Here is an 18,830-nt window from a genome sequence, read left to right as displayed (position 1 = left end):
AATCAATGGTTCCGGGTATCCAATTAGCGTTTATAAGACTGTCCTGGCTTGTACTGGCGGAGGAGATCATGGAAGGAGGACACCGAATCGTTGGCTGCCAGATAAGCTCATTTCCATTTCTCGGTATTACCACTTCCTTTAGTGGCACGCAGCCATGCTATCATTCAGTCAATATCCAAGGCCCCCACTTGTGTTGTAGCCTTTGTGCAATCGTTTTATCTTGCTCGTGAGATGTTTTTTATGTCGTTTTATTGTTTTGTTTTGTCGTTTTACTTCAGGACATAGTGGCATGTGTCTCCCAGACACGTAGGCCTCGAGGACGGCCTTGTCCCAGCAGAGGGCGTGGCGTATGGGAAAAGCGACCCCCATGGTTTGCGTGGTTCCCCCCCGGTACACAGCAAAGTGACGAGCGCAACAGTGTTTGGGTTTTTCTGAGCATTGAAGGCTAAAGGAGTGTGTGTGTGTGTGTGTGTGTGTGTGTGTGTGTGTGTGTGTGGGGGGGGTGTTCACACATTCCTTTCCATGTACTGACCACCCTCTCTGCCCCGGGGAGGTGGAGGGGGGGGGCGACTAGCGAAGTCCTCCAAACTAGACGGTTGGCCGTTTTAGATGCCCACACCTGGGCGTTCGCACACACACAGACAGTAATGCTGGACCACAGGTAACAGCAGTTGACACATCGACGACACAGAACAACTGCCGGTCTCCTGTGGAGCCTTTTTCTGCTTGCATGGGTGCTTTTGTTTCTGATCACATCGCATCAACGCCAGCTAGTTCCCTGGGCCAGAAAGCTTTACTGACGGAGAAAACACACACACACACACACGCACACAGGGATACCTCTAGCAGTCTCTCTCTATAGTGTTTCGTAGAGTAAGCATCTGTGTGTGCTTAGTGGTGGCTAATGTCCCCTATGTTCCAGACTAGACTGGCCCATATTGTCACCCTGATGGTGAGAGCTGCAGTTCCACATAAAGTTTTGCTGACTGGGTTCAGTCCTAGTCATGCTTAGTTTGGCGTGAAGGGGGCAGAGGTGTTTGTGTGTGTGTGTGTGTGTGTGCGTGTGTGTGAGAAGCCTGTTTGGGTGTGTGAGTGTTTGTTGTGTATCGGTAAGAGGTCATCTTCAGGTCAGCGGAGAGTCACCTGGAGGAAGATGCTACTTGTTGTGTGCGTGCATTTGTTGTGCGCGTTTGTGCGTAGGTTATCTCCTTTGTTATTCTCAGTTTATGTTCATCTTTATTCAATATTATTCAAGTCAATTTCTTATTTATATTATCGTCAAAGTATAGTCTAGCTCATAAAGGTTTGGAATTTTTATTACAGGTTTAGATTATTTGAGATTTAGATAAGGTAGGTCATTGATAAGATCTGGACGGAAAGGTTCCTATGTACCTGTACTAGTGAGAAATGGCAATCAACTTGAAACTGAAACTGTGTATGTGGGGAGGTAAGGACGTCCTTTTAAATCAACCTGCTCAGCTGTTCACTTGTGTGTACTCGTACGTTTATATTACGTCAGCCAGTGCCCGCACGGTTGACCCTCACATCACCTAATCTCCCATTGACTACAGTGAGAGAGGAGAGGAAATGGGAGGATTTGGTACTGTCCAGGATGAATGGAGGCCTAATCCTGAGAGAGGGTGGAGAGGGAGTGGGAGAGAGTGAAAGAATCGTCTCATCGAGTCACTGACCCCTTATTCCACTCTCTTCATTCAGTCTCCTCTTGGCTACTCCATATCTGTCTTGGTGTGGAAACCTTTCAGATCTCCGCCCTCAGCCCATGTTTTTGGCATCGTCGTTGGCTGGTTACAGTATATCTACCGCAGCCAGACCACTCCCGCTTTGATCGACTTCAAAAGCCTTTTCATTGTCTCTTGTTGACAGTCAAACATGGTTACAGTGAACACACACCTCTTAGAACCGAGAAAAAAAGGCTGTATATGGAGAGACTAATATAGAGACGGGATGGGGGAGGGGAGGGGGGGTTTAACTAGAATTTTGCCAGAGGGAGGAAGTGAGTTCTGTTTGTTTTTTAATTGAACCTTTTCAATTAACTAACCCTAGGACACATTTCTATTTCCGCTAAATTGGCCTCGCAGATTAGCAACGCTAATGAGTCTCGCTTTTTCTTATACTCCGTTGCCTCTTACTCCTTCACTTCTCTTTCGCTCTCTTTCTACATCCCTCTATCCCTGTATCTCTCCATCTTCTGTCAGCTGTCTTCATCTGTATGTCGCCTTTGTTCCATGTTGTCGTCATGTGCACCACCGGAACGTTCTCTTCTTTTGTCATCCCTCTCTCTCTCCTGCTGTACTTCTCTCCCTCCCTGTGTCATGCTCTTCTCTTTTACGCTCACCCCCAAGCTCTAATCAACCTTTCCCTTACTTCTCTGTTCTGTTCCTCCCTCAACCTCCCATACACACACACACACACACACACACACACACACACCGCTACTGTGTGAGATAGGGGTTGAACAATCAGCGGTTCCAGTACCTGATGAACCTCATTCCTCTTAACCCGTGGGATCCGGCATGTCAGGTGGTTTTGGGGTGGAGGGGTCAGAAAGTGTGTGTTTGTGTGTGCGTGTGTGTGGGTGTTTGTGTGTGTGTTTGTGTGTGTGTGTGCGTGTGTGTGGCTGCGATTGCATTAGCGTGTTGTGCATTTGTTCAAATATGTCAACTACTACCCATGACTATGCGAGCGTGTGCTCATTTTACATGTGTTTGTGTCCAGTGTGTGTTCACGCGTCAGTAAGTAATCGTGTGGTAATTCCAGTAAGTCTTCTGCATGGGTCTTGTTTCAGGGTCTGCAGGCACATGTCCTGTACACCCCCCAATCCCCAACCCCTCCTCCCCTATCAGGTTCCCTCTCTATTGAACAGGAACTTCACTGTCCCCGGTGTTTATAGACGGTGTGGTTTGTGTGTGTGTAGTTCAGAAAATTGTAGGGGGTTAAATATTGGCTAAACAACCAAAACGAATTCCCCTGTTGTTTAAACGAACATGGGAAACTGAACAGTGTATTAGCATGAACCAAATAATGCCAATACCAATGGAATTACAGATATTTGACTCTGTGGGTTAAATCGGAGCAAGAATGGTCAAAGTAAGGTTCAAATTAAATACGCATTTAATAACATTGCAAATGAATTAAAATCCATTACAAGGCAAAACAAGTTACTGAATGAAGGTTAACTCTTACCTACGCTACCATGATTATTGTAAATCAGAGACAGCAAGAGGTGAGCAAAGAAAATGAGTACAAGGACAAGCCAGAGCTGAGGAGAAGGTCTCAGGGGATCAAGAATCCACAGAACAATGCTTCACAATTCCTTTTGTACACAAGAACAACCAATCAGACCACATCTTGAATGGGTTGTGAGAGCCATCAAGTTGAGACCCTGTTGTAACAGCAGCCTCAGCCAATGACTCGGTATGCAAGTCATGATTTGACTGCTCACTGTCTTATTTAAATGCACTGCCGCACACACACACACACACACACACACACACACACACAACAGCACTAAGAGAACAGGTCCGCTTGGCAACCAGACCAGTCAATGAGGCGCCGGACTTGTGTGTGTTTGCATGTGTGTTGTGCCAGTGTGTCTTTGCCAGGCGTTTAAACGGCCTCATTTCCTCTTGATTGTGGTCTGTGTCTGTGCTTTTGTATCAATGTGTGTGTGTGTGTGTGTGTGTTTGTCTGTGGTGTGTGCGTGTATTTGTTTTCAGTCTCAAATCCAAGCTCTTTATCAGTATTATTTGATTGCTTATACAACTCGTTGTTTATTATACACACACTCACTAACACACACACACACACACGTCAGGAATACTGCCACCTCAATTGGAAAGGATCAGACTGGTCTCTAAACCAATCACATCGCCGGAAGAAGGGATAGGCCAAAAGCCTCTCACCAAGCCCTCAGTCTGCTGCGGGGCCGGAGTGCTTTCTTGGCTACGCTTATCTTTCTTTCCCCTCTCTTTCGCTCTCCCCCTCTCGTCCTCTCTCTCTCCCCCACTTTCTCTCCTTCCTCCGCTTTCTATCTGTCTCTCTCTCCTTCCTCTTCTCCTTCACGTTGTCCCTCTCACTCCTTTCGCTCTCCTCCCTCGTCATGTTCCACGGATTAAAGAGCTTTTAACTTTCGCTGCATGTTTGCTTTCAATGTGTGCGGCGACTACTACTGTTTGTGTGTGTGTGTGTCTTTCTGTGTGTATGGGAGTGAGTAGAAAGACTATGTGTTTGTTGTGGAATAGCGTCGGAACGTATTTGTGTGTGTGTGTGTGCGCTTATGTTTGTGTGTGTGTGTGTGTGTGTACCCTGCAGGCAGTGGCAGGGTGCCAGGGGCTTGTGGATCCGTGTTACAGTGGTACAGAGCAGTGATTGTGTGGAGGTATGGTATGTATGCAGTCTCCAGGGCTGCTCGGTCTCTCCCTCACACCCAGGTCACCGGGTGCACGAGAGCCGCGGCCAAATGCGAGCTAGGATGACTGAGGATTCCCCCGCCTCCCGGCTCACTTGGTCTCCTTTTCCTTCTTTCTTTGCCCCCCCCCCCCCATCTATCTCTCTTTCTCTCTCTCGCTCTTTTCGTGGCCACTATGTCTTGCACGTTCTCTGTCGCCTTTTTTCCCCCTCGCGCTGTCCATCTGCAGTCGTTCTCACGCGCACGTTCTCTCCCCTCTCGCTCCGTCCCTCTCTCGCTCCCTCTCTCTCTCTCCCCCTCCATCTGTCGAGCTCTCCAGCCTCCCTTTCTTAATTCGTTTTGTCTGTCTGTCTCCCTCTCCCCTTATCTCCGTTTGTTGTCTGTCTCCTTCTCTCGCCCTCTCTTCCCCGTGTCTCAGTCGGTCGCTCCAGTGTGTGGTAACCTTCACCAGCACCCCCGCCCCCCCCCCCCCCCCCCCCCCCCCCCCAGCCCTGTGTCCCTGTGTCATCCATGTGGACACAGGGTCACTTCGCTCTTAGCCGCTCAAACGGAGTTTGCCCGTAAAGAGCTTAGTGCCGTTGGGGCGTTCGAGACCGCTAAGCTGATTAGCGTCTGCTAATGAGCCGGTTCTCACAGGGTCAATAGTGTGTGTGTATGCGCAGGTGGGTGGATGGGTCAAGTTGAGGTGGGTGCCTAGGCAGAGTGGGGGGGGGGGGGGAGCGGTCGGGGGGGGGGGGGGGGGGGATTATGGCTGGATGGATGGAAGTTTGCAGGGTGATAAAAGTTCTCCCCAGACTGTCCAAATCAGAGGCAGTCCAGTCCATCCTTGAGGCCGGCACCGTCTGTAGATGAAGGATGCCCAGAATACCATACCGCAATACGTGCAGTAACATAAATTTTAAAAAATACCTCTAGAGATCAGACATACAGGATTAATGATGTGTGTCTGCGTTTGCATGTGCGTACGCTCACGCTAGTCCAGCCCACCACATGCTATACTCACACCCACACTAAACACACTCTTTCTCTCTCTCCTGCTCACACACACGCACACAGTGGTTCTCCCTGAGGCAGAGCTGGTTAAATCTTGTAGAGGGAAGAGAACACAGTGTGATGTGGACAGACTTATGTAACATGTCACAGTGGAACTAAGACACGTGTTTACTCTGCACCATTATTGGGTTCCGAATGGTCATTAACCTTTATGTTCCCTCTCTCTGCGACGTCACACGTAGCCTTCCGCAGCCACAAAGGGCTCGAGCGAGCGTGTGCGTGTGTGTGTGTGTGTACGCAGCTAGCAATGGTAGCGTTGCATTTTCACACAGCAGAAAAGTGCCTAGGTAGATGAGAAACGGGTGATATTTGGTTGTATGTGTGTGTCTTTGTCCCAATGTGCGTTCGCGACAAAAATACAAGCCAAACCGCTTTCAAAAAATATATATATTCCGACCTTAGCTGGTGCACAGCTACGTTCCATGTGGCCAAGCCTCTGATGTCATAGCAAAACCGAGTCCAATCAAAACCAACCGCCTTGGCTGAGAACCTGTTGTTCTCCAATCAGGTGTCCCGACACCATGTGCTGCCCACTGGTAATCACCATCATTACGCGCAATGTTCTAACCCCCGCTAGACGAGCACCGCGGCCGAACACGCACAAAGTCGCACGCACCCCCAGGACCTAATCTCCAGTGCATTAGCGTTTATAAAAAACCCTGAGTCCCTGCTGGTGGGGAGGACATGAAAAGCACACCGTCCGTGTCGCACTCGGTAACGCTCCCCGGTGCAGCGGGGAGGGGGGGGGGGGGGGGGGGGGGGGGGGGGGGGGTTAGGGGGACTAAGGCGTTTACGTTCGAGCGAGGGAGGATGGAGGTCAGGGGCACATGCGCCCTCGGCTCCCTTCTCTACGCTTGTTAGCGCTTTATTCCCCCCCCACCGTCTCTGGCCATTAGTTGTTCACGTCGCTCATATTTATCAGCGGTGTGCGTGTGTGTGCGCGCCTACTTAAGGTGCTTGCTTGGGTGTCTATGGACGTGTGTCTGTGTGTGTGTGTGTCTGTGTGTGTGTGTGCTTTTCCATTGCGGAGTCAGTTTTGAGGGGAAGGATAGGCTTTTAGAACACGACTGAATATGAATGATATCAACAGACAAGCGCCCATTAGGGAGACCAATGTGTGTGCGTCTCCTCGCCACTGTGTGTGTGTGTGTGTGTGTGTGTGTGTGTTTGTGTACACCTAGGCATACACGTGATGCATTAATATGCATGAGGCTGTTTGTGTTTCTGTTTGCCGTAGTGTAGACTGAATACACGTGTGTTTGTGTTGCCTCGTGGCCTACCTTCAGCGTGTGTGTTGATATTCAAGATATGATGCTGCATCTCGCTGTGTGTGTACGTACGTGTGTGTGTGTGTGTGTGTGTGTGTGTGCGCATTCATGTGTGTCAGGTGTGAGAACATTTCCACCCAGCACGGTTAAAAACAGCATCGGTAGAATGACATGCTTTATGACCAGCCTTGACCAGTTACAGCTACTGTTACCCGGCTGTCCAGCAGTGATACATGACCCTTCAACACACACACAACCACACAACCACACACACACAACAGGCCTCGTGTTCCCTCTAGTTTCAGGCCTCCGCTGTTCAGACTGGGGCGGTCAGCCTGGCGGAACATGCACGCGTCCTCACCACATAACCCCCAGAGACATTTTATTACGACTGGGGAGAGGGAACCAATGTCCCACTGTAAATCCTCGAACCGACGTAAATATGGACGGAGGGATGAAGGAAGGGCGGTAGGGGGGGGGGTGGTTAGGGGGGAGAAGATGGGGAGCAGGGACATGTGTAGAAAGAGAGGAATCTTTGTTGGGGGGGCGGTGGGGGTGGGGGGGTCCTCTCTTTTTCTGGTGTGGAGAAGAAAGTTTAGCCCCACCGGCCCCCTATTGGACGACTCTGAATTCCACCAGTTCATAGATAAATATTTGCGGTGTCATGTTGGGCCAGCCTGGCTGTCCTCCACCCGCACACTCACACACTCACACACACTCACTCACACACACACACTTTCCTCTCATGGTACCTAGTTTCACAGAACCACAGTGCTCTGAATTATACCGCTATGGTTACACTCGGTAACTTAAAACGAGAGAATGTGTAGTGGGGGGAGCGAGACAAGACATGACACCCCCTTCGGCTTCTGTTAAGAATTGCACAATATTCTCACGACTGTAGCAGAGCCTGCTGGAAGGATGCAGCACAAGGACACACACACACACACTGGGAGAAGACGGTAATCCAAGAGACGTTGAATTCTACCCAGTGTCATGGGACAAGATTTCCAACTGAATGCCTCAACATTGACCACCCAGCCCCATCTCCCATCTCGACTGACGTTCCTCCCCGACGATATTCAGACAGGCCTCTCCTCCTTTGCGGCTACTCGTCAAAACGACTACCCCAATCTTATCCACTTTCGGCCCCGTAACCAGCACAGGCCTTGGCCACTGCCGTCGCTGGAAAACAACTCCCCTGGAGAGCGCTGAAGCGAGACAATCTTGCTCCCCCCCCCCCCCCCCCCCCCCCCCCCCACCGACATCTGTAGTTTGGTCTCTGCCCGGGTCATGACCAAGGATGTCTCCTGGCCAACACAATCATAGGGAGAATCGGACTGATTGTGGCCTAGGTCGAGGGCGCCAACCCAGACCTACTCACACATTAACTTTCACCTACTACAGATATCCCCACCCCCCCACCCCCATCCAACGCCTTCGCCTGCTTGTTTCCCCCAGGGTGGCTGGCGGGTCTGTGTCCAGCGCCTATCATGGCTGCAGGTCCAGATGCTGCTTGTCTACCCCCCCCCCCCCACTCCCCGTTGCAAGTCACGTGTTTTTGTAAATGTTGTTGTGCTTATGTGCTGAGGCTTTTGTCTGTTCCCACACTGTACTCCTCTAGGAGCATTGTCTGGGTGTTGCCTTTTTCTATCCTCCTCTCTCCTCATGTTATGCTGTAACTTTCTAGCCCCCCTGACCCCCTTGTCATGTTTGTGTATTAGAGACTGCAAGTGGCAGCTCGGATCTAAGATGGATTCGAGAGACCGCAGATAGAGTGCGGCTAGTTTGGTTTGTTAAACGTTTTAGATCAACACTTGTGTTATTGTTTTTGTTGATTTTATGTAAAGCACTTTGAGCTGCAATTGTATGAAAAGTGCTATATAAATAAAGTCTTACTTACTTACTTACTCTGCCTCGTGGCAAAACACAGCAATGGTTCTCTGAGATGAGAATGCTTCCTTAAGATCCTAACCTGACTTAGGGAAACAGCTGAATACACTGTGTGGCACAGGACCCGTCTTTCCACTCCGTTTTGTATACGTCTGCATTTGAGCAAGAAGCTGCAGGTTCGATGAAGAGCTTTTTCTAGGAAGCCACACTTCATGTGATAAACCGTTTCAGCACAGAGTGTGTTTGTTCTAGACGCTTCTGTGAAAGCTTTGGCAGAAAGCGACCCGACTGGTCGAGTGACGGCCGACCACAGGGAGGGAGAGAGAGGAGACGTCTGGCCGAGTCTGGAAATGGTGACGTGAAGTTCGCTCTGGGCTAAATCATTAGTTAGCATAATCGTCACTATAATTAGTCATTAGAGTCTAATGCACTTGGCATGTGTGTGTGTTTTGGCCACTAGCATGTCCTTACGCTGCCTCTCCCAGTCTGGAAGTATGGGACAGGATGTCTGACAGATCAAGATTCAAAGCCAGATATCACATGCTCGCTCTCAGAGTCTATGGACAAACACCTTCATTCCTGTGTGTGTGTGTAGCTCTGAACACACACACACACACACACTTTAGTTTTTTTCAAACAAACGAAAACAACAGATGCCTCTCACATGGGGCATTCCCTCGGACCCACACATTCCATCTGAGCCGTGTTCTGGAACACTCCCACTCCCACACACACACACACACACAGAGCCTCAATCTTTGGAGTTGGTGGAGGCCTCCCTGGTTTTACCTGATTCACAGTCTATATCTCTCAGCTGTCACACACTCCCTCTCCCTCTCTCTCTCTCTCTCTCTCGCCCCATCTATCTCTTTTCTCTTTCCCTGTCTCTTCGCTTCTCACTTTCTCCTTATCTTCTCTCTCTCTCTCTCTCTCTCTCTCTCTCTCTCTCTCTCTCTCTCTCTCTCTCTCTCTCTCTCTCTCTCTCTCTCTCTCTCTATCTCTATCTCTCTCTGCCTCCCCCTCCTCGCTCTGCCCTTTGCTCTGTTCCCCTCTCTCCCACAGGGGCTTTCATAACACCTCTTGTGCTATGGGCCCCTGAAGTGTGTGTATGTGTGTGTCTGTATGTGATTGCACGGCCCTGTGTGGGTGGGTCCACATTTTGTCCACATTTTTGTCTGACTGTGTTCTGTCCCTGTCTGTCACTAGAGCAGTGTGTATCTTGATGTGCCAGGGTCAAAATCCCATACTGCATATACTGTTTGTACTAGCATTTGTACGTGCACACACACACACACACACACACGTGTGTACACACCTGCATAAACAGGATGTTACATGACTCATAGCTCGCTGTCTTCAGGGGCATGAGGGTGATTGACAGTGCAAGAGGTCAAAGGGAAGAAGGAGGTGTGTTACAGCGTGCATGCACAAACACGGTCTCTCTCTCACACACACACACACACACACACACACAAACAGCTGTAGCTCTTAGCCAACGCGCGCAGACAGAAAGCGAGAAGGGAAGCGAGCAGGCAACGTTGTCTTGGTGAACCTGAGCCGTGTCTGGAGGTGAGAACGGGAGCTTTGGCCTTAATGAACCCCTCCAGTGAGCCCTCACAGACCAGACGAAAGACGACCGCGGGGAGGACAGCTTATTGGCTGGACCAGGACAGATATCCCTGCCTGCCCTCTGACTTGGAAAAAAACCTGGGGGAGCGAGGCAGGACACACACGCTGCACGCACACTGATTCCCCCCATTATGACATCGATTAGACCACGTCTGGAGGGACGGAGCGAGGAAACGAATGAGATCAATAGACGAGTGGCCGCGGGGGGAGAGGGAGAAAGAGAGGGATATCTGATTACTGGAGTTAGGAAAGGAAGCATTTCCTGTCTGGTCATATATGACTGCCCCCGCTGTGCGTTCGTGACTGTGTGTGTACAGAACGGGACATATCCTGATGGAGGAAGCACCCACCAACTTCAATCTTGTGCTGGTCATGTGACTCGTCACGATCTGTGTCGGGGTTTTGGTTAGCTGCACTAAGGCCATCAAGCATGTGCATCATCCATAACAGACACGTTTGGTGTGTGTCCTCAGATGTGTGTGTGTTCCTGTTTTCTTTACGCGTCTGTGGTCTGTGTGTGTGTGTGTGTGTGTGTGTGTGCACCTATGCATGTCCTGACTGTCTCCTCTGGTCTGTTTTTGGTCCGTTAGCCCGATTGTTGTGGCTTTTTGGGACTGACTGCTCTGGCTTGGCAGGGAAATGTCTGTGTTTTTGGGGTGAGGTGGGGGGTGGGGTGGGGTTGGGGGGGCTAAATATAGCACTGCACCAGGAAGAAGGGTGGGTTGGGGGGAGGGGGGGCCAGTAAATATAGAGGAGTGCATTTCCTTTGGAGACGATTAGAGAGCAAGGCCAAGGAAAGTATTTGTGTGGGGAATATGAAGGGAAGGGAACATTAGGAGCACTTTCACTCACTCAGTTTGGGGTTGTGTTATGGTAGTTTGATACCGAACCCGGTCCTTTTATTAAACTGTTCATTTTTGGAGACGTACTTTTTTTTTTCTTCTTTTTTTTCTTTCTGGTAAGATGGGGTTTTGCTAAGCGCTCATGAATGGAATCCAAATTAAAGGGCACTTCTGGGGAATTGAAGTGTCAGGGTGCCAGTAAGCTATGGCATGTGTACCTCCTAAGCCCCGCCCCTTAAGCATCTTGAACACAGCATCTCGGTAACCCTCATCCTCTGTTAGTTATACCCCTGGCTTACGCTATTGTGTATTTTCATGGGACTGTCTGCACAGGTGGGTGTGCTCCAAAGATTGTAGTTAGATTCCAGAATTCCTAAGCCAAAACATTTTTGAGGTTTTACTTTTACGTCCGTATTTTGGCGCTGTAAAACCTGCCTGTGGCCATTTTGAAAAAGTACAGTCAACCGCCTGTTGTACTTAAGGATCGCACTGACAGGTTATGCACAGTCAGTACAAATACGCAATCGTGTGAAGCAAGTATTACTAGACCCGCAAGGCAAGTAGACACACTGCATGCCACACCTTACTGTAAAGGACTTTCCCCATTTATATTTAGTTTTTAATGTAATGCTGTGGGGGGGGGGGGTAGAGTTGGAACTGTACTGCAGTTTTGCTGCCCCCTCCTCACCCCTCCCCAACCCCACCCCCAACCACTCCCCCACCACCCCCCTGCTTCCGTGTAGCCTAAATATCCCAGTCTGTCATGGCAACGACCCTTTCCTCTTTTATCAAATGTACAGCTGGTTCCAAAACAATGACATGTGTTGTGAGTGAAGCTCTACAACACTGCACATTATGACCTTTTCTACCCTAATAAACCAGTTTCACAGTTGCATGAAGGGATGTGTGAAGCACTGGAAACCCTCCCTGAAACCACACTCTCCACAGCCCTCTCTCCCCAGCCCTCTCTCCCCAGCCCTCTCTCCCCAGCCCTCTCTCCCCAGCCCTCTCTCCCCAGCCCTCTCTCCACAGCCCTCTCTCCCCAGCCCTCTCTCCCCAGCCCTCTCTCCCCACCCCTCTCTCCCCAGCCCTCTTTCCCTCCCTCCCTCTCCCTCCCTAGCCCTCTCCCTTCTCATTGACCCATGTGTTTAGCTTCAGCATTACAGCCCTCTCCCACCCCTCTTTCTCTTTCTTCATCTCTCTCTCTCATGATCTGTTTTCCATACCCACATCTGTTGGGCTTCACTGTATATTTGCGTTATGGTCACAATGTTCGCTGGATGATAAGCGCACATTGATATTCTACATTTTTATCATCAAACAGTTCTGATTGATGTCATAATGTCATAATATTTGGTCCTTCTCCATATCCTGTTCTCTTGTTAACTCCTAGTTCCACCCTACTATTTCCTTTCCTTTTTTCAGAATGCTGATGTCCGTGCCCTTGGAATCATGGGAAATGGAGTCCTTGCGATCCCTATGAGCTCCTCCGCATCCTTAAGTGACGAGCCAATTGGATCGAGGGAGGAGGACGACTAGACACGCCCCAGAAGCACTTTGAAATTACATCTTTATTTTCCCTCTCACTTTATTGGTTGTAACAACCAATAGGGATGTATATGCTAAAGACTTTTGGCTGCTCTTATCGCAAGACGAGAGAACTTGAAAACCAATCAGAAAGGAGTACCACGATTTGACGCCCGACCAGGAGCCAATCACATTTTCTCAAACTCTCAAATTAGATTCTCAAATGATACCCAATTATCCAATCAATGTACTCGTGACAAAAATATAGAGAATGATAATGAAACATATACAACTATATGTCTGCTCACTCAAGTGCCTCCTTTATGTTTTTGATTGTAGCCATTTGACAAAGAACTTGGCATTGATTAATGAAATTGAAGAAGCTTTGGTTTTTGGTGTGCATTTTTGAAGTAAAACTGTTCCACCAGATGTTATCTAAAAAAAGAAAGGACTGGTACTTGCATAGGCCTACCATATTATTGGTGATAAAGTTGAGTGGTAGAGATGAACATAAGGTTAGTTAGCCATCAGCTGCATTGATTTAGAGATTTAGCTTCGTTTTTGTCAGTTTAATGTGATGTTCTCTTGTTGTCGTTTTGTTGTTTTTTCATGAAAGAAATGTATCCCCCACATTTTCCCCCTCACTTGCATAAAGTTCTCTGCCCACATCTATATAGGTTTCCAACTTGCTCTCATGATGAAGTCTGTGTGACAACGGTATGCTACTTTGGCGCAGGCAAGTAGGGCCTACGCAGACATTTGTGGTCAGATTAGCATGTTTAGGTCAGATTAGCATTTTGCTAACATAGGCTAGGCCAGATTAGCCATGTGCTATATGTGATAATAGGCTATGCTAGTTTCTCATTAGCATTACTGGAAAAAGTGAGGTGTTATTAGTGTTAGCATTATTAATTGTTAATTCAGATTAACATTGTGCTTGTATAGGCAAATCATCCACACTGCTAACCACAGCTCAGAGAAAGACCCCTGACAGATCCCAGCCAATCCAATTAGCAGCTGAACCATTAGCTCCATAAACTCAAATAATTAGCATGTCCTGAGTTGCTAATCCTCACTGTGTTGAGTCACTAACGGGCATGGTTAATATACTGTACAGACAGAAAGCCATATTAACGTTACTCAACAGTAGCAAATGCAGCGCTAGCTTTGAGAACGTTCGCAATATGTTGTTACAGGGCTCCCAACTTTGTTTAGAATTTTTTTTCTTTTTTTCTGATGTTATACTCTTCTGCTATGCATAAGCACTAAAGTGCCTGTCTGCTTGTATGTGTCTGTCTGACCCTGTCCTCCCTAGCACTATTAGGGCTATCCGTGCAGAATATAGCTTGTCTATTTTTCCCCCATGCGGTTGTACAAATCTGTAAAGGTACTTAGTTGAGGTTTTGTTAATGATGAATATGACTCATGAAATGACTTGACCAATGGTCCCGGCTTTATGGGGTTGGTGCTGTTTGCTTTGCCCCAAAATGGAGGACTCTATCTCTGGGCTCCCAGTGCCAAAACACAAGGAAAGGAAAACTACAGAAAAGACCAGACAACTGATACTATTACTACGCTGTGATTCTTTCAGACAATACAGGTCAAAAAAAAAAAAAAAGAACATTGAGTTTTGATGTCTGGTTCTAAAAGCTGTTGTCACCCTGTCTGCTGTCTTGTATTTCTTTAGCAGCTTGTTAGGGACTCTTCTTGCCTCAGAGTCTGTTTCAATTTTCACACATTTCGAAATAGACATTTACCGTTTGCCAACATGTCATGACATCTTGATTCATAATTACATGGAGGAAGCCCCTTACCCCCAGAAGGAAAAATATCACATATCACTACATTAGCCTCCTAAGGCGATTTTATATGTTCCTGTCTGTCTGCCCTCCAGGGTCGCCTCATGCACTTTCTCACCCGTGTCACATGCCTAGGGGGCCAGAGGGATACAAAGCAGCTTTATGACAAGCTGATTGGGATCTTTGGTCTGACGTATTACCCTTAATGGTGGCTCATGCAGTAGTGGAAACACGGCCCGGTCTTCGGCCTCACTGTGTCGTGTGTGTTCCACTCTGGGTTCATAGCCTGGCTTGACATTTAACCTAAGGTAGAAGTGGACACAAACGCCCAAACACACAGTGAATACCTGTAATGTGGCCAGATACTTAGGGAAAATGTTCCGACAAAATGAGTCTTCATCTGTAAAATCGGTCATTTGCGTCAAACCAATTTATATAAATTTATTTTGCTCAACTTGACTCCCAAAGCAAAGTTTGTTGATGTCTGCTATAAGAAGACATGCATAGACAGAAAAACATTCAACATGATATAAAAGCACCTCACAAACAAGGATCTGTGAGCAAAGTCTCTATTCAAGTCTACTAAGAAGAAGTGACTAAGAGGCAAGAGTGTTGTCTTTACATTGGCTATAATAGCTACCTTGTTTATAAAACTTGTGTTAATATGAAAATTGATGTTGACAATGACGTATAATGAATGAAGTTTATTTAGGAGAGAGCTCAGTCTAAACAGGTTCTTAACCAGAATAGGGATTGAACAGGATATTTATCCTTGGCAGAACTGAAGTTGTGCTATTGTTCTCCTCTGCAGTGATAGTGGGTTTGTGATGTTTTACAAAGAGGACTGGGTGACACGGCCTTCATCTGTAGCTTTCTTTCCTTTTGAAAAGGATAATCAGCAATGGAAAATAGGGATTTCTATTAGCCTGTGATGTAGACAACTTCACCTTTGTTGCTTGAGAAAAAGAAAAAAAAAATTGTCAAAGAAAAAAAAAAACAGTTGAACTACAAAGACGTGTTGTTTTCTTTTGTGAGTGACACGGAGACCTCTCCCTGGGTGGATATCAATCAGGACGCTCTACAACAGGCGTCTATGAGGCAGCACGGATTCACATGAGAAAACAGCCACACTCAGATAAGCAAAGTGCCTGACACAGTCCCAACTTCATGGGGCAGGAGGGAGAGCGCTCGCATTTGCATGTAAGGACACACACAGGCTGTAACTGTTGTGCAGTTAGCTAAGTGGCATTGCAAAGATAACAGAATGGTTATGGTCAAAGCTCATGAAGGTGATTAGTCATCATTATTGATAACATCATTCCCACTCAACAGTGGCTAGTGGCCAATACAGTTAATCACTCAACTTAGTAGTTTATGACCCACTGCAAGTGCTTACAAATGGCACTCCCTTTCAACCCCCTTCCCCACACATCCCCCTCCACACACATACACCCTCTGTCAAACACACCACCCCACCTCTCTCATATCACTTCAATCCGTTTTACTGGGAGGATAAATCTGTCTCACATCGTAATCACCCTCTCTCCTCCCTCCTTTCATTCTCTTCCCCCGTCTGAAAACCGGCAGCATTTTGACACCGTCCTCGGCTTCTACCCTCGCAGATGGCTGAGTAACTCGATCTCAGTGGATGTTGTGCTCCGAACCTCCGTGGAGGATGAGTAGGCATGAGCGCGGACACCTGTGGAGCACCTGCAGGGGATCTGCACAGGTTCTGTCCTCTCAATGTCCCGTGCATGAATAGGGAGAGCGGAGCGGATGAAAAAGGCACGTGTCGTCACCTTTAGAATATCGGAGGTGGTGCCCCCGCGCCCACGCCTGAGGACTGTAAGAAAGCCACATGTATCTCCTCTTTCGCCCCATTCGACCTGTTTTGGCACTCCACGTGAATAAGCAGCAGTTTTCACCCTCTGTCACCTATCTAACAGCTTTTCCCACCGTTTTCTTATATCTGGTTTGTGGCAGTTGGAATACTAAAGGTTACTATTTCAATTTAGGTTTGGAACCTTAAATAGTTTTGTCTGACCTAAAAAGGGTTCTACCTGAAATAGTTTTGGCGGATGGTTCCTTATTATAGTTTTATAAATCCCTCTTCTTTCTGTTTAGTTGCATAGCTTATCACTAATGACAGATCTGTTAAGGAAACTTGCCTGCATTAGAGGTCTGGTTTTCACTCCTGACAGGACAGTTAGTGGGACACTGAGCTGGGCTGCAAATTAATAGCTTTTCATTTAGAAAGAGACAGGCAAGTAGGAGGGGAAAAATGATGAAATTAAGATGCACTACTAGGTAGAAAGAAAGGGTGGATAGGTTTTAGGATCCCACTGCCATCTGGTCTCTGTCGTGGAGTTGTTGTAGCAATGCCCCTGCCCGGTCATTGTAGCGTTGGTGGCTTGTGATCTGTCCCCAGTAAATCATGCCATAGAGATGGGGGGGGGGGGGGGTCTTGGGTCTGTGCCGAAGCAAGGTAGAGGACATCGAGTTCAGACAAGAATAGGGACAGACTGTGATGTCATGAACCTGGAGAGGAGAGAGGCTGATGTGATTCTCCACGCACATTTAAATGTGGAAAAGGGCAGTTGGATTCTGGTATTACTTTCATCAGGCTGACCAACATTCTATGAAATAAAAAGCTAAGAGTAAAACCTCCCACTAAAAATCGGTCGTCATAAATAACATGTAGTTAAGAAGATAAATATAAATATTCCTGGAGAGACGTAAGACATACTCATAACAAACTGCAGTCCCATTCAATCCAAGATTTTAAATTGCAGTTGGCAAGTTACCTCACAATATAAAATAGCAAAGAAAGGATTACAGGATTACACTTTCAAAATGTCAACTTTCGGATCAAACCTTGGAAATTGAAAAGAGAATAATGTCTGCCATGGGATGAAGATTTGTGTGACTAAAACTAGATAGAAACACGCATACACTTCTTTCACAAGACAATATATGAGGGAAATAGTTCATCATGTATTTGCCAAACATTCCTTCCTCCCCTTTGCTAATGTTATGCTTGAAATCTTGTTAATGACACTCAGTTCTATTCACTACTCATTTAATAGTCATCAGTTACTTTAATTTATATATTTAATGGTTTTATTTGAATGTGTCTAACGCTGTTGGGATTCAAATGTTGTTATCATGCAAAAACAGTAGGAGGTAGAGAGAAAGAGAGCGCTGCAGTGATAGATGGTGAGAAATGGACGAGAAAGAGTGGGGGCCAGTATCTGGTAAAGACAACAGGTGGGTTTGTGCAGGCTGCTTGGGCTTGGTGACAGTTCTCCATCTGGTTTATGTGTGTGTTTGTGTGTGTGCGTGCGAACTTTGAACTTTGTAGTAAAACCAAGAACAGGGATATCCAGTGTGCTCCGGCGTGGTTTGGAGTTGGCCCAAAAAGTCCCCTAGTCACAAACACGTCACAGTGAGGAAAACACACAAGCTGCAGTAGAAACACACAGGCTGCAGTAGAAACACACAAGCTGCAGTAGAAACACACAGGCTGCAGTAGAAACACACAAGCTGCAGTAGAAACACACAAGCTGCAGTAGAAACACACAGGCTGCAGTAGAAACACACAAGCTGCAGTAGAAACACACAGGCTGCAGTAGAAACACACAGGCTGCAGTAGAAACACACAAGCTGCAGTAGAAACACACAGGCTGCAGTAGAAACACACAAGCTGCAGTAGAAACACACAGGCTGCAGTAGAAACACACAAGCTGCAGTAAAAAAAACACACACACGCTGGTGGACACTGGAGAAGAGATATATCAAATGCAACAGGTGTCTTTGTTTTTAATTTAAATTAAACCCATTGATGTAGGGGTTGGACGTTTTAAAGATGAGGTCATTATCTTCAATAATGTTTGTTCAGTAGCGTCTCCATCTAAATAAAACTGCTGAAATACTTCATTATGTTGTGTGTGATTTGTTCCACCACTGTACCAAAAGACTGTCCACACAGGCTTATATTGGCAACAATAGAGGAAGTTTTCCTGCTTTATGACTTCCTGTCTAGTGCAGGCGGACAGGAAGCTCGCTGTGTGTTTGACACGGAAATAGGTCAGGCTCCTGGACCAGATGTTCTAGAAACGCGCTGTGGTACGGTTTCCCATCTCTGACACAAATCCAGCACAGGGTTTCCATTTTAGAGGCCAAACTCCATGAACTTCTCTTTCTACAACTTCCTGGCAGTAACATGATTCCACATTCTTCCCTTTAAACATTTTGGGGTGAATGTTGTTATAGCAACAAACCAAAACAATGAAAAGTTGTAAGCAATGTCTGCAGATCAAATCACCTACGCTTTTCTTCGTATTCACTTTGTTTTGGATTCTGAATTTTATTACATATCTTGAAGCTTACA

At 47.2% G+C, this 18,830-nt stretch overlaps 1 protein-coding gene across 1 annotated transcript in view; it reads left to right on the top strand.

Annotated features, from left to right (window-relative positions):
- The window catches only part of si:ch73-335l21.1 (insulin receptor substrate 1-B), a 31,322-nt gene extending 17,017 nt beyond the window's left edge, over positions 1-14,305 (top strand). The window contains exon 4 of the mRNA XM_067261460.1: positions 12,540-14,305. Within this exon, the coding sequence (XP_067117561.1) occupies positions 12,540-12,547 (8 nt within the window). The 3' untranslated portion in view covers positions 12,548-14,305. The remainder of the gene's footprint in view (positions 1-12,539) is intronic.
- Positions 14,306-18,830: the final 4,525 nt, after the last annotated feature.

The sequence above is a fragment of the Osmerus mordax genome, chromosome 23 (assembly GCF_038355195.1).
Source record: "Osmerus mordax isolate fOsmMor3 chromosome 23, fOsmMor3.pri, whole genome shotgun sequence".
Lineage (NCBI taxonomy): Eukaryota > Metazoa > Chordata > Actinopteri > Osmeriformes > Osmeridae > Osmerus > Osmerus mordax.
The sequence above is the reverse complement of the archived record's forward strand: the minus strand, read 5'-3'. Positions and strand labels throughout refer to the sequence as shown.